Source organism: Mobula birostris, chromosome 3, assembly GCF_030028105.1.
Source record: "Mobula birostris isolate sMobBir1 chromosome 3, sMobBir1.hap1, whole genome shotgun sequence".
Lineage (NCBI taxonomy): Eukaryota > Metazoa > Chordata > Chondrichthyes > Myliobatiformes > Myliobatidae > Mobula > Mobula birostris.
The window spans coordinates 83,993,456-84,010,133 of NC_092372.1; the positions used below are offsets into that span (position 1 = coordinate 83,993,456).

At 40.2% G+C, this 16,678-nt stretch overlaps 1 protein-coding gene across 3 annotated transcripts in view; it reads left to right on the forward strand.

Moving 5' to 3' along the window:
- The window catches only part of LOC140194628 (Kv channel-interacting protein 4), a 303,526-nt gene that overhangs the window by 248,794 nt on the left and 38,054 nt on the right, over window positions 1-16,678 (forward strand). For all 3 annotated transcript variants that reach the window (XM_072251874.1, XM_072251873.1, XM_072251875.1), the window contains exon 2: window positions 4,891-5,015. In XM_072251874.1, the coding sequence (XP_072107975.1) occupies window positions 4,914-5,015 (102 nt within the window). In that variant the 5' untranslated portion in view covers window positions 4,891-4,913. The remainder of the gene's footprint in view (window positions 1-4,890; window positions 5,016-16,678) is intronic.

A 16,678-nucleotide genomic window follows, 5' to 3' on the forward strand; every position in this document is an offset into this window, starting at 1 on the left:
TTCTCATTTCCACCCAATATGCCTCACTAGACGAGTTCTCCAGCCTGTCCTGAAGAATAACTGCTGTGACATTTTCCCTATTAAGGCCACCCGCCCCTCACATCCCACCTTTAATCCCTCTCAGTCTATCATGTCTAAAACAACAGAATCCTGAAATATTGAGCTGTCAGTCCTGCTCCTCCTGCAACCAAGTTCTCACTTGTAGCTACATTATCCAGACGTTCACCCATGCTCTGAGCTCATCTGCCTTTCCTACCATACCTGCTGCATTGAAATATATGCAGCTCAGGGCATTAGTCACACCACGCTCAACCTTTTGATTCCTGACTTTGTCTGAGGTCTTACCAATAACCAATAACTGTCTCCATGACCTCTCCACTAGCTGTTCTGGCACTCTGGTTCCCACCCCCTCCGCAACCATAGTTTAAACCCTACCGTGCAACATTAGCAATCTTTCCTGCTGTGATATTAGTCCCCTTCCAGTTCAGATGCAAACTGCCTCTTCTGTACATGTCCCACCTTTCCTGAGCCCTATGATCCAAAAATCTGAAGCCCTCCTTCCTACACCAACTCCTTAGCCACGTGTTAAACTGTATAATCTTCCTATTTCTGGCCTCACAGGTAGCAATCCTGAGAACAATACCCTGGAGGTACTGCCCTTTAACTTAACACCAAATTCCCTGAATTCCCTTTGCAGAACCTCATCACTCATTCTACTCATGTCTCTTTTTACAGGTCATACGTTTTCCAGAGGAAATCCCAATGATCCACAAATCTGAAACCCTGTCCCCTACACCTGTCCTTCGGCCATGCATTAATTTGCCGAATCATCCTATTCTTACCCCCACTGGCACGTTGCGCAGGCAGCAATCCAGAGGTGACTACCCTAGAGCTCCTGCTTTTCTGTTTTTACTTTATCTGCTTTTTTCAGTTCTGCATTTGTCTTTAAGATTTATGGTGTTTCTGCTCTATTTCATGCTGTGTCATAATATTTAGCTTGTTCTTTAATACGTTTTTAAGATGACCTAGTTAGAAATTAGTGTAGCATAGAAATTACCCCATATCTCAGAAGATGAGTGACACAGTTAAGGAATCCAGAACATTTTGTGCATCGGCTTCCCACAGTAATGTTCTATTATGCACAAGACTCAGGAGACATGCACTATAAGCAAACACAGTGGGTCCTTTCCTCCATTAGCTCAGTTCTGGAAATCAGGCAGATCACAGAGTGTCATTAATGGAAGCTATGGGGAGCTGATTGGGGAGAAGGTAATGGGGATTTGTGTAGCCCATAGGTGTGGGAAGGTAGACCCTCAGTCAGTAAGCAAGACTTTGAGAGCATTACGGTGGGGTGGTGGAGGTAAGGAAGGGTGGGCATGACATTCATGATTGAAATGCAAATGTACCAAGATCCAGTGGATCTGTAGAACTAATGCAGTGACGGGAAGAGTAATATAGACCCTTTTACCAGGCCTAGAAATGCCCCTCACTTTTCTTGTGAAGCTTTTTTCCTGAATATCCCATGTACAAGTAATTTTTGTGCACATGACATCAAAACATACATTGCACACTACTCAACTTCACTGTTCAAATTTCCACATTAAAGTTACATCATTTTATGGTGCTCCTCAGACAAATTGAGCGACTTGCAAGTCTCTCACAGTAAATATGACCAAATTACTGATTAAGCTCCCCAGCATTCTGCACAAAAACATTTCTACAAAGTGATTGGCTGCCCAGTCCACTTGATAACAGCACCAGAGACCCTCAAAACTAATATTTAAGAGCAAGTAATGTTGAGAAAGGGAAATTTTAAGCACAATGATTCATTTCATCAGCATTTCCCTTGAAGTCAGCAGTTACTGCCATCATTTTGTTGCTGTATGTGAAACTGGGCCATTATATTTTATATAAAATCAATATCATAAGTACAAGTCAGTGACCATATAATAACCAGAACTTAAATCTGACCCAACCTTTCATCGGTGGTCTTCAATGCCCTGAAAGATTTGAACTTGTTGATAATACTATTTATTTATGTTTACACTTATTTTACACTGGTTTACTTTTCAAGTATGCGTCTTTGTCCGCTGAGAAGCTGTTATGACACTAAGATTACAGTCAGCTTTTAAGAACATCACTCTGCGTTCTCTAACTTCTCTATATTTATATACACCTTTATAAGACCTCAAGGCAATTTTCATCATCCATCACACTGAAAGATTATACTGTGGACTGATGCAGAAGTTTTTATAAATCCACAAAGGCGCAACAACGCAATGTAGTGTTGTTCGCTGTCTGTGTTATTGAACGGGAAATTCTAATGGACTTCTAATGAAATCAACCATCCTTAAAAGGACCAAATCAAGAGTTCCAGAAAGATTTGCAAAAGTATCCTCTTTCCTGGGAAGAGAGATTTGATCTACTTTCAGTACTGGGTTGACGGTGATCTTAAAATCATCACAGATCCTAACCCTTCCATTCTTCTTGGCTACTGGGACCACTGGCATTGCCCACGGGCTCCATTCAACCTTGGAAATAATTCCTTTAGCCTCCATGCAACCTAGCTTATTGGCTACTTTATCGTTGATGGTGTATGGAACTGGACAGGTTTTGTAAAACTTAGGTGAGGCAGTTTCATTTAACACTATTTATCCCTTGATATGTTTGAGTTTTCCATTGTCATCCTATGGCACTACTATGGCATCATCAGTACCTTTCTTAATTTGCTTTCAGTGACTCCATCACAGGGGTTGTGACATGCAAATATTGAGTGTATCTACAATCAAGTTGTAGTTGTCTCAGCCAATCATGGTCCCACAATGCTGGGCGTCCTGATTTTAGCTCATACAAACCCAGTGTGGTATGTTGGTTGTTGTATTTCAACGTTATAAAAGTCATTCCCACAGGGGTTATCTCTTCTCCAGTTGAAGTTCTTAGATGGGTATCTACAGGCTTCAGTTCAGTATCTTTGAAATGCCATTCAAACTCATTTTGTGGAATGACTGAAAAAGCCAATTCTATTTTAATCAATTTGCTGTTCACTTCTGGTGCAAAGCATATTGCTTGTCTCTGGCTAGTTTTCACACTGTAAGTCTGAAGGCAATTCAGTCCTGTGTCACTCTCATCATTATCAGATTTTTCATCAACAGCATGCAGATTAGTGCTATTTTCAAACTGCAACTTGACTTTTTATCATTTTTTCATCCATTTATTTTTCAAGGAGTCCATTTATTTTTATCTGCCTGAAGTATAATTTTTATTTCCTACTTTGTTGCTTTTTCTGCACGGTTCGCCCTTAAACTTACATTGGTCTGGTTCATGTGAGCCCTGCCACAATGGTAAAGCAATTTGTTCAGCCAGGCCAGTTTCTGTTTAGATGTTGCAATTTTGTTTGTGCTCACTTTATTCCTGACTGCAACTCAATTGCATCTCTTTCTGCTGTTTCTATTGATACAGCAATTTCAACTGCTCTAACTTCATGTTTACTTTAAGCAAAACACCCACTTATGTGGTATGAGGACATTTATGTACTTTTACAGATAACCTGCAATGCATTATGTAAATAACAGAGAATGCTTAATCGAACAATAACAAAATTACTCAAATATTACTGAAATATGAAATACACTATAGTAATGCAGAATAACATCAGGTAATTTGCACTCAGCAAGATTCCACAAACAACAAGAATATAAGTAACTGATCAAGATGAGTGAGTTGGAGCACAAACTCTATGGATTTCCCTGCCTATAACATTTACAACTAGGACTCTTTAATTACCATTTCTTACATTCATCATTTTTGTGGTTCTGCTAACTTGTTTTATGACAGTACTTGATGGCAACTATTAATTCTACAATAAACTGTGACAAAGAAATGAGGATCCCACGTGGTTCAGATTTCAAAGATCTGAAGGAATTTTTGGACCTTAGATGCAGAGTGAAATTTGGTGGAAAAGTTTGTGATTTTGAGCAATTGAAAGTTGAGTAGGATACTTATGAGTTCTAAGTATATCGAGTGGCCATGCCATTATTTTCCATCAATTTCCTCAGAGCTTGAGTCAATATGTCCTAATGAAGGAATGGAAGAAGTTGCTGTACTGAAGGTCCTGAAAAGAGTTTGATTATTGTCCTCATTGCTCTGAAATTCAGGGATGGAAATCCAGGAGTACTGAACATTTCAGTTTGCCATTCTTTTGAACTGTGTGGATCCAGCCACAATTGCTTATACCCTCACAAGTTGTTCGTCAAAACTCATGGTGTAGATTATGATAATAAAACTATATATTGCCCCAATAAAACATAAAATGCAGATCAGATATCTGTGGAAAGAGAAACAGAGGTCTATTACAATCTTAACTCTATTTCTCTGTTCATCAATAATATTCAAAGTTCTGAATGTTTTCAGCATTTTCAGTTTTACTTCAAATATCCAGCATCCACAGATTTTCTCATTGCAATGTATTAACCAACCCAAGTTACAGAGAAGAAATAATGATAGCTCCCTGTGAACTTGGTCATCCTTCTGTTGACATTATTGTCCAGTGGCAATTGGTTTGAAATTCCAAGATATTTGCCGATTTGGGAATGATGATTGTATCCAATTTTGCATTATTTGAGATTCAGAGGAGACTTGGTAATGATGGTGAGTCCAAAGTATTGCTTCTGCTGTCCTTTTTGGGCTTATAGCCGAGAGGAGGGAAAGACATTGATCAAGTAAGTTGTCCTTTTCACAATTAGGTTGTGCACCCTGTGTGCACTTACCTACAATGAATATCATTTGATTTAGTGCAATCCAATCCCACAAGCGATATTGTAGCCAATATGACCCTGGCCTTTTCAAAATGCAACCCTTCCTTCAATTGATATGTTTTATTTTTGCTTACAGACAGTGTTGAGGATGAGTTGGAAATGGCTACTGTCTGCCATCGTCCCGAAGGGCTGGAGCAACTTGAGGCACAAACTAAGTTCACAAAAAAAGAACTTCAGATCCTCTATAGGGGTTTCAAAAATGTAAGTAAATACAGTTACTAGAACTCACATTCAGAATAAGGCCTGAATCTAATTCCATTAAGATTTCTGTTAGACAGCTGGTGGGATTTTGGATGCGATAGTTAACGGATTTACTTCTTATTCCTTAAATTAAGAATAGGGCAGTGAGTGCTCTATGTCAAAGTCTCTCTCTTTACTGTGAAGCTCACTTTCATGGCAATGAATTTCTCTCTCTATTGTGGATGTACTTTAATCATATTCAACTGTTAATAGCTTTTGAGAATAGAAAAACATAAGAGTACAATTCTGCATTGCAGAAAATATGTTTCATTATGTTACCATGCTGTGAACCGTAATTCCAATAAGCATTTGATTTGGGCACTTTAGTTTGGTACACCGAATCTTAATATTATCCTCAACTTAAGCTCATTATCTTTTCCTTCCACTCTAAAACATGTACAGAAGGGAATGGTGGATTAGTGCCCTCAGTATATATTATTTCTCAATAACAAGATGAATCTGTTTTTAACATAAAGTGAATCTCTTAATCTTTGGAAAACTGTTTCTCTGCTGACCGTTGAAGATTACAATTCAAGCCTTTCGAAGTAAGCTCTGTACTCAAATTTCTGATTCAACCAAGGTCATTCTAAACTCAAGTAGTAACATCAGAGAAATGCTTACCTTAATTCTGTGAATTTTAAGGTGGCACAGTGAAGAACTGCTGCCTTAGACTTCCAGTGACCCAGGTTCAACTCTGAACTCCAGTGACTCAGTTTCAATTCTGAACTCTCATGTTGTTCATATAGAGTTCAAATATTCTTCCTCTGATTATGTAGGTTTCCCTTAGGGACTCTGGTTTTCTCCCAGTTCCCTTATCCTTATTGCGTAGTGACTCTGACAAGTGCTACATTGGTCAACAGGCAGAAAACTATCAACCAGGCTACACGAGCATCAGCTAGTATCGGCTCATAAAGACGAAGAAGGACATCATTTCAGATGGATGACAGCCAGAATCTTGACTCAAGCAAGAACAAAAAAAAAGACTTGCTTAAAGTGTGGTAATCTACAGAAGGATCCTTCAACAAACACATCAACATAGATCCGTTAGATGAGCCTTTATGGCGAAAAGAGAGATAACGACATCATCGATCAATGAATCACCAGTAATCTAGGGATCTGGACAGCAAAACAAACACGAGCATCCCTCAAAGCTAGCCAATCAGAATCTTTTACTGTTATAAACTGTTCAGTGTTTTGAACCAGCCAACCAGATCACGGTGTCTAATCAATATCCATTCAAACCCTGGAAGAGGATATAAGCCTGCATTCTGAAGAGACAACACCATCAACTGCACACTCTTGATAGTTTCTTGAATGGAGCCAAAATGTCTGCAAATATTTTGCCGAGCTTGGCGATCAACCAAACTGCCAAATAGCCAACCCAAGCTACCAATATTCTGCAATATTTCAAACCTCTGTAATGTATTTATACTCTGTTAGTGGAAGTTCAGGCTGATAATCACACATTTCAGGTAACATAACAGCTGGGATTATAGTTGGTCCTTAAGATTTATGGGCTGAGAATGGAATGTAGAGAATAAGGGTCATGGCTAAATAAAAAATGGAAAGATTAGCTAAAAATGGGGTGAAATCTAGATTAAAGGGAAAGAGAAAAAATTTTTTTAAACTTTTTTAATTTTTTAAAATAATTTCTTTTATGTAGGAATATAATTGAGCACTTGATAAGCATAAGTCATTCTGCGGATTCTAAACATCCAGAGCAACACGTACAAAATGCCGGAGGAAATCAGCAGATTAGGCTGCATCTACAGAGGGGAATAAACAGTTGATGAATACTGATGAGTACTTTAAAGTGTTTGCAATCTTGGCCAGCAAAGTGGCTAAACATTAATATACTGAAAACAACTAATGCTGCTCTGCATTGCCATTCTGAAGATTCTGTGGAGTACTGTATTTAACAGACAAGTCATGTGGTGATAAGACAGATTCTTAAGTATAATGAGAAGCCTCTGCTCTAAGTGAAGCAAAAAATGGAATGGCATAAGATAGACTTTTCAACAACAAGGTACTGCAAGGTATGGGTAGTAGGGGGATAGTGGTGGTGCAAGTTCAAAAATAGTGTTGAATCCAGAGTTGCATCAGCCAATATAAGATTGAATTGTGGAGTCGGCTTAAGGTGCCATCTGGTCCACTCATACAATGTTCTTATGTTCCACCAGCAAATTCAACAATACATGACATACTTTTTATTCCTGACTTGCCAGACAATTTACACCTTAATAATGACTTTCATCACTAACATACTATTAGATTTTCTGGCACGATTCAACCTTGTTTCATGTTTTTCATGTTGAGTCACAGTGTGGTAATACAAACCTTAAAACAAAGCACTGATGAAGGTCCACACCCAAGCATTAGCCTTGTTTGTTCCTTTTAGAAATGTCAGACCGTCCACTGCACAGTAAGAAATTTTCTGATTTAATCATAGAAATATAAGACCATAAACAATCTTTGCATCTAGGAAAATAATACATAAAAAGGTTAATTGACATTCCCATATCCATCAGTTGAATGGAAGCATTAACCTACATAATATAAACTGCTTAATCTCTCCATTAAATTACAGACAGGGCAATGTTATATCATCATATTGTGCATTTATTGCCAACCATAATTTTTAGTGTGTGTTGTTCTATTGTACACAATAAAAGTTACTTGTTTCTCTGCATATTTCACTGAAATGATGCAAGATGTGATCTGTAGGAATAGGCTCAGATCAGCCTTTGTACTTTAAGTCTGGTCCATGGTTCACTATACCAATATAGCTTGTTATTTTTGATGGTGCAAAGCACCCTCTTTTAAAGGTGTTAAAGTTATTGCCGGCTGTGACCTTCAGAATGAGCAATACATTGTTAGTTAGTGCTCATTAAGGAGAGTGCATGGAAATAATCTGCCATGGGGACTGGAGGATTGGTTGCTGAACTGATTCAAGAGCAAGACTTACAGATTTTTGGACTTTGAAGGAAGCTAGGAATATAGGGATAGGGTGTTGAGGTAAAAGAAGAGCTATGATCGTCGTAAATGAGGGAGAAGGCATGAAAAGCACCAGTCTATTGTTTCACATGCGCTTGTATTCAAATCTATTTAATGACTATCTTTTGATCTGAAGCTGAGTCCTGACAACAACTATCTGACTGAAGCATTTCAAATGCTAATTAAGGACATCAACTTTCTCAGTTATCACCCATGAAAAGTTTGAAGATGACTCTTGAAACATATAGGCAAACTTTCTGAAATTCTATGATAGAGTAGAGGTAATGTCTTGACAACAATTAATGGATTTGAGGACCTTTTACTTACGGTGCATACAAAGTTATGTGTGCCATTTTCCAACATTGTATCTCTACTATTAATCTCCTAATAGGTATTCTTAAAGGGGATAATAAAAAAAACACAGCAAAACAGAATTGGAAGCTTCATCTTGTAAATTGGTTGTTTTATGTTGCAAGAATGATGGATGGCGTGGTGGTTGAGTCCTCCTGGAGGGCAGGGATTGCGACATATTTTCAAAAGGGAAAGGCAGGAGGAAACATCCACTTCAGTACAACACTTAGAGCAGGAGGTGTCTGCATTGGCAGTTCCCTCTGTGAATACTTGTACTTTACAATGTGATCAAGTGACCCTTCCACATGTGAACATGAAAGGGACATTCACCAAAAGTTGAAGAGTTATGGAGACCTGCAGCACAGGAACAGGTCCCTTGGCCCTCTGAGACCACACTAGCCGTCAGATGCCCATATATTTCCCCCACATTGTGATCAACTCCCCCTAAATTATACCACTCGTCTACACACTTGGGGGCAATTTACAGCAGGCAGGTAACGTGCTAACCTGCACATAGAAACCATAGAAACCATAGAAGAACTACAGCACAGAAACAGGCCTTTTGGCCCTTCTTGGCTGTGCCAAACCATTTTCTGCCTAGTCCAACTGACCTGCACATGCACCGTATCCCTCCATACACCTCCCATCCATGTATCTGTCCAATTTATTCTTAAATGTTAAAAAAGAACCCTCATTTACCACCTCATCTGGCAGCTCATTCCACACTCCCACCACTCTCTGTGTGAAGAAGCCCCCCCTAATGTTGCTTTTAAACTTTTCCCTCTTCACCCTTAACCCATGTCCACTGGTTTTTTTCTCCCCTTGCCTCAGTGGAAAAAACCTGCTTGCATTCACTCTATCTATACCCATCATAATTTTATATACCTCTATCAAATCTCCCCTCATTCTTCTACGCTCCAGGGAATGAAGTCCTAACCTATTCAACCTTTCTCTGTAACTGAGTTTATCAAGTCCCGGCAACATCCTTGTAAACCTTCTCTGCACTCTTTCAACCTTATTAATATCATTCCTGTAATTTGGTGACCAAAACTGAACACAATACTCCAGATTTGGCCTCACCAATGCCTTATACAACCTCATCATAACATTCCAGCTCATATACTCAATACTTTGATTAATAAAGGCCAAAGTACCAAAAGCTCTCCTTATGACCCTATCTACCTGTGACGCCACTTTTAGGGAATTTTGTTCTGTATTCCCAGATCCCTCTGTTCCACTGCACTCCTCAGTGCCTTACTATTTACCCTGTATGTTCTACCTTGGTTTGTCCTTCCAAAGTGCAATACCTCATACTTGTCTGTATTAAACTCCATCTGCCATTTTTCAGCCCATTTTTCCAGCTGGTCCAAATGCTTCTGCAAGCTTTGAAAACCTTCCTCACTGTCCACTACACTGCCAGTCTTTGTATCATCAGCAAATTTGCTGATCCAGTTTACCACATTATCATCCAGATCATTGATATAGATGACAAATAACAATGGACCCAGCACTGATCCCTGTGGCACACCACTAGTCACAGCCCTCCACTCTGAGAAGCAATCCTCTACTACTACTCTTTGGCTTCTTCCATTGAGCCAATGTCTAATCCAATTTACCACCTCTCCGTGTATGCCTAGCCACTGAATTTTCCTAACTAACCTCCCATGTGGGACCTTGTCAAAGGCCTTACTGAAGTCCATGTAGACAACATCCACTGCCTTCCCTTCATCCACTGTCCTGGTAACCTCCTCGAAAAAATCCAATAGATTGGTCAAACATGACCTACCACGCACAAAGCCATGTTGACTCTCCCTAATAAGTCCCTGTCTATACAAATACTTGTAGATCCTATCTCTTAGTACTCCTTCCAATAACTTACCGACTACCGATGCCAAACTTACCGCCTATAATTTCCCGGATTACATCTTGATCCTTTTTTAAACAACGGAACAACATGAGCCACTCTCCAATCATCCGGCACCTCACCCGTAGACACGGACATTTTAAATATATCTGCCAGGGCCCCTTCAATTTCAACACTAGTCTCCTTCAAGGTCCAAGGGAATACCCTGTCACGTCCTGGGGATTTATCCACTTTAATTTGCCTCAAGATAGCAAGCACCTCCTCCTTTTCAATCTGTACAGTTTCCATGATCTCACTATTTGTTTCCCTTAATTCCATAGACTTCGTGCCAATTTCCTTAGTAAATACAGATGCAAAAAACCCATTTAAGATCTCCCCCATTTCTTTTGGTTCCGCATATCTCTGAGACCAGTGTACCTGGAGGAAGTATGTGCAGTCACAGGGAGAACATGCAGGCAGTGCAGGAGATCAGGATAGAACCTTTGAGGCCACAGCTCCTAGGACAGTGAGATCAGTGAGCTTCCCCACCTTGCTGTCTGTGCTTTTATTTTGAGTCTGCAATGCAGTAATGAACTGTAAGATTTCTTATACAGAGAGAGGCTTCAAGGCTTCTGGAGAAAGTTTGTTGAGAGCGAAGGTGACCCTGGCTTTGATTAAGCATGAGCTGGTGTTTGCAGTTTTAAAGAAAACTGGTCTCTAAGTTTAGATCACCTTCACCCTCTTTGAAACATTGCCTGTAGATCCTTGCTCCCTGCCTCCACTGATGTATGTATGCTAATGTCTTATTTTGTTGTTCATTGCAGAATTAAAAAAATACAACCTAGCAAATTGGTGAAATATCAATTTTAATGATGCGGTCTTTGCATTTATTGCAGGAAAGATCATTTGACGACAGATAACTCTTCCAAACATGTAGGAGGTTATTGAGGACTCTCTTATCTTATAACCACTTCCTTAGCAATTTACTGCCATAACTGTACTTTACACAAGTACGCTTCTTCAGAAGTCTGTGCAGGCCTTTTTGCATCTTGGGGTATTCTGTCACCAATCCCAATCCCTCCCCCATCCCCATCCCCTGTCCATCATTGTGGTGTACATCATTCCTTACTCACTCTTCCCAGAGTGCTGGTTGTACTGTGCTGTGACTCCTTAAGGGATTCTGCCTGTGTTCAAAGTATGGAGGAGGTTGACATTGTCAACTCTTTTGTCAAATGTTTTTCTGCCATTTTTGATCTGGTTAACATGAAGCCACCTACAGTATTTCCCCTTTAACTTACCACTTAATTTTGCAGGGAATCAGTTGAAATCACCTTGGAGTGTAGTAATTGGGATCCCAGTTCGGGTCAGTCTGCTTGAATTGTTCACAGGGAGTCAAACATCACCTTACCTGTGACTGTAGGAGAGATGAGTCTGACATGTTAAATAACTTTCAGTTTGACCTTCAGCATTATTAAAAGCTGGTTCTTCTATGTGTAAATAATGCCCACTGTGATTGTCATCATTTGGGAAAAAGAGACATCAGAGAACAATAGTGCTAGGGTTTATAAAGCTCCGGCACGTAAAAGACCATACTCTGTCAACGAATGGTGTTGACTCTCCCACAAACATGATCAAAATTGCTTTATGCCTCGTTAATGTGATTTTTGTTTGACATGGGGTACGTACCAAGAGATGCCAGGAGAAAAGGAGGGCTTAGTCATGGGTATCTTCCTAGTGGTCCCATCATCATCGTCGTCATTATATGTTGTGTTGTATGATATGGGCAACCATGGTATTTCCATGACCATGATCATTCCCATGACTATTTTCACTCCTTATGGTGCAGTATCAGGTGGCATTGGCATTTTATTTTTGCCATTTCCGTAGCATTTGACTGTTTTTATGATGCTGTGTTGCTAGCTCAATGCTCAATCCAGCATGGATGGAAAGCATGCAAGGAGCCGGCTGGATTCAAACTCAGAACCATTCACCTCAAAGTCCGGTGCTGATACCACTACACCACCAATCGGCTAACCATGATTGTTCATAGCAAATTTATCATGAGGGTCGTTTGCCTTTGCCTTATTCTGAGTAGTGTCTTTACAAGATGGGTGAACCCAGTCATTATCAATACTCCTCAGAGATAGTCTCGCCTGGTAACAGTGGTTACACATGTGATATGCACCAGCTGCTCATACAACTATTCACCATCTGCTCCCATCACTTTACATGACCCTGATCGGAGGGCTGAGCAGGTGCTACACCTTGCCCAAGGGTGACCTGCAAGCTAGTAGAGGGAAGGAGCACCTTTTCCTCCTTCAGTAGAGATGTATCTCCACCCTGCCATCTACAAGAGGTCCCACCTGGTCTAAAGGACGATCAGAAAGAGAACATGAAGACATACAAGCAGCTTCAACTTCTGCTGGAAGTAGGAAGATGATGGGCAAAGAGCATCCATCCTTGCCTGTGAGTCCAATGCGTCCCATTTCCTGAAGGTCTCCTTCACCATTTTTAAAAATCCATAATGATCACTGAACCATCCTGAAAGTTACAGCATATGTAACCTGTAGACACCATATCATTAGGAAAAATGGGTACAGGAAATCCATATATTAATCTGCTAGAATTGTTAAACTAGCTAAATTCAAATTATGGTAATAAGCAATCAGTAGGACCTTTGACTATTTATACCCCTTCCCACATTTAGCCTTGCAAGAGACGGTCAGACAGAGTAGACAAAAAGAAATGAAGGACTTCCATTAGGATTAGGAACTTGTGGATCCAATTTATGATTTAAGATAAAAGAACGACAGGGGGAAAACAATTTGTTATGGTGAATGAAAGGTATAGAGAAACCGATTGCATGGTGATATGGGGGATACACTTAGATAACATCTTGAAGAGAAAGAGCAGGTATAGACGATCCCCCGAGCTCAGGTTGAATGCATAATTCTTTGAAAGAGCCAGCAAAAACATGATAAGCCAAATGGTTGTGTACAATGCTTCTTCAGTGTATGAGCCACTAAAATAATACTGATTCTCTCCATAATATTTGCAGGTAAACAAACTGCAATATGTTACCAAGGCTACAAAACTTAACTTAGTTTTGCAGTCAAACAAAATATCCATTAATCTGTATCAATTATCATAGTAGCATAATGCATGAAAAACATCTGTAATGGAATTTCAATGAGATATTTTCATTTACATGAAATTCCTCATGGTTCTAGCCTCACCTCTCATTTAATTTCCAAATCTTGGCAAGTCCAGGAGCCTGTTGCCAAGAATACTGATATAAAACCATTTAAATGCATTGCTACCAGCAAACGTCCTACTTATCTCAAAAATGCAGCTGCAACTGGGCCTGAAAAATATTCAGTAAGAGTTTTAGTTTTGATTCATAATATCCCTCTGAGGAAAATGGAAAATATATTAAAACTGAATTTTTGTAGCTCACTTGTTTCTTTTATAATGACTTGGGGGACTAACACTGAATAAACTTACCTGCTAAGCAAATTCACTGAAGGTCTTCATAAAACCTCTTTGCCCCAGATGGATTAGGCAGTGGGTAAGGAAAGCAGAATAGTGCTCTTTTACTGGCCCTAACAAAACCTGTTTCTACGACTGTTACAAGTCAGCTTCATTTGATCCTAAAAAAGATTATCCCTTTTTGGTGAAATTCAGATTGTGCAAATTGGTGGTGGTGACATCCGTTAGTCCTGCGAGACCATGGATCTGCACCTGGAAAGTCTTGCTTCAGTCTGTGAATTATAACACCAAGATCTAAAAGTTCATCTGCACAATGTCTCCAGGCTTAATGTGGTGTTTGAGCAACACACGCAAAATGCTGGAGGAACTCAGCAGGCCAGGCAGCGTTTATGGAAAAAAGCACAGTTGACGTTTCAGGCCGAAATTCTTCAGCAGGACTGTTAGCACTTTCCCAAACAGTTTTTAAAACCTTAAAATAAGCTAAATTCATGAGCACAAATGAACATTAGGGGTTAAATTTAAGTTAGTAGCACTGCTTTTCAGGGCTCAAGAGGTAACCCTTTTAAAGAGCCCCACATGGTTACAACCAGCTCGCTTCTAGCTACTGGGAAGTGTGGGCAACAAATAAATGCAGATGGTGAAGTCCTCCATTGGAGGTGGTGAAGTCCTCCATTGAGCTGAGGGAGCCTGAACATTTGTTCTGAAGAACAGAGCATGCCGGAGACAACTTCCACTTGCAAAGGGTGCTTGGCGCCGGAAGTTGCTCAGGAAGGAGCTAACTGTATGAGTACCCTCAGTGAATGTTGCACTTCTGGGAGCTTTGTGATGCAGCTGTAAGCTCTTCACGGGTGTGAATGAAAGCTATGCGATAAGTGAAAATTGTCTGCTCCTCACTTTACGGATTGATCTTTCTAATTTTAGGCTGTTGTTGATATCTGATAAATACAAGTTCACTTCGCACAAGCACATGTCCTGCTATCAAGTCTAACACCATCATCACCCTCACTCTCTGAAGCCTTGCCTCAGGATCCTTTCAGATAGTTTATGCTGAAACATAAGTTTCCTGCTGCACTGCACAATCAAAATAAACTCAATCAGCAAAGCAGGAGACATTTGAATTTTAGACAATAAGACCAAAAGAATAAGGAGCAGAATTAGGCCATTTGGCCCATCAAGTCTGCTTCAGCATTCCATTATGGCCGATTCCTTATTCATCTTAAAACCATTCTCCTGCCTACTCCCCATAACCTTTGATGTGCTGATTAATCAAGCACCCATCAACCTCCGACTTAAATATGCCTAATGATTTGACCTTCTCAGCCATCTGTGAGAAAAAAATTCCACAGATTCACTACCCTCTGGCTAAAGAAAGTAAATGAATGTTCCTCAATTCTGAGGCTGTGCTCTCTGGTCCTCGACTCTCCCACTATTGGAAACATCCTCTCCACATCTTTCAATATTGAATAGGTTTCAATGGATCCCTTCTCATTAGAAGAACTCCAGTGAGTACAGGCTCAGAGACATCAAACGCTCCTCGTATATTAACCCTTTCATTCCTGGGATCTTTCTCATGAATATCCTCTGGACTCTCTCCAATGCCAGCACATCCTTTATTAGATAAGAGACCCAAAACTGCTCACAATACTCCAAGTGTAGTCTGACTAATGGGTTACAAGGCCTTAGCATTAAACACTTGCTTTCGTATTCTAGCCCTCTCGAAATAAATGCTGACATTGCATTTGCCTTCCTTACCCCTGACTCAACCTGCATGTTAACTTCTAGGGGATCCTGCACATGGACTCCAAAGCCCCTCTGCACCTCTGATTTGTGTATTTTCTCCCCACTTACAAAATAGTCCACTCCTTTGTTCCTTCTGCCAAAGTGCATGACCATGCAACTCCCTACACTGTATTCCATCTGTCACTTATTCGCCAACTTCCCCCAATCTGTCTAATTCTCTCTGCTTGAATTACCTGCCCATCCACCCATCTTCATATCATCCACAAATGTGGCCACAAAGCCATCAATCCTTTCATTGAAATCATTGACATACAAAGAAAAAAGCAGCAGTCCCAACACTAGCCCCTGAAGCACACCACTAATCACCAGCTACCAACCAGAAAAGGCCCCCTCTTTATCCCCACTCTTTGCCTTCTGCCAGTAGGCAGATCTTCTATTCATTCTAGTACCTTTCCCATAATAACATGGGCTCTTATTTTGTTAAGCAGCCTTATGTGTGGCACCTTATCAAAGGCCTCCTGAAAATCCAATTAAACAATTCCTACTGATTCTCCTTTGTCCATCCTGACTTATTTCCTCAAAGAATCCCAACAGATTTGTCAGGCAAGTTTCCCCTTGCAGACTTTGGCCCATTTCATCACTGGCCTCCACATATCCCAGTATCTCATCCTCAATAACAGAATCCAACATCTTTCTAAGGACTGAAGTCAGGCTAACTGACCTATAATTTCCTTACTTCTACCTCCCTCCCTTCATGAAGAGTGGAGTGATTCTTGCAATTTTTCTGTACTTCAAGAACTATTCCAGAATCTAGTGATTGTTGAAAGAGCACTACAAATGCCTCCACTATCTCTTCAGCTACCATTTTCAAACCCTAGAGTGTAGTCCATTAGGTCTTTGGAATGTATCTACCCTGCACCTTCCCAGTTGCCCACAGAAACTCTGTCTCCATCGTATCTGCCTTCACCCTGACAGTGTCCCCTTCCAATCAGCTTTGCTCAGTTCCTCTCCCCTGTAATCTTCTTTACTTCACTTTAATACTGATACACCCAATTTTAGCTTCTCCTTCTCAAACTGCAGGGTGAATTCTGTCATATTATGATCACTAACATTTCCTTTACCTAAATTCCTAATGAGATCTGGGCCATGGCATTATGCCCAATTCAGAATTGTGATTTCCCTCGTGAGATTAATCATAAGCTGCTCT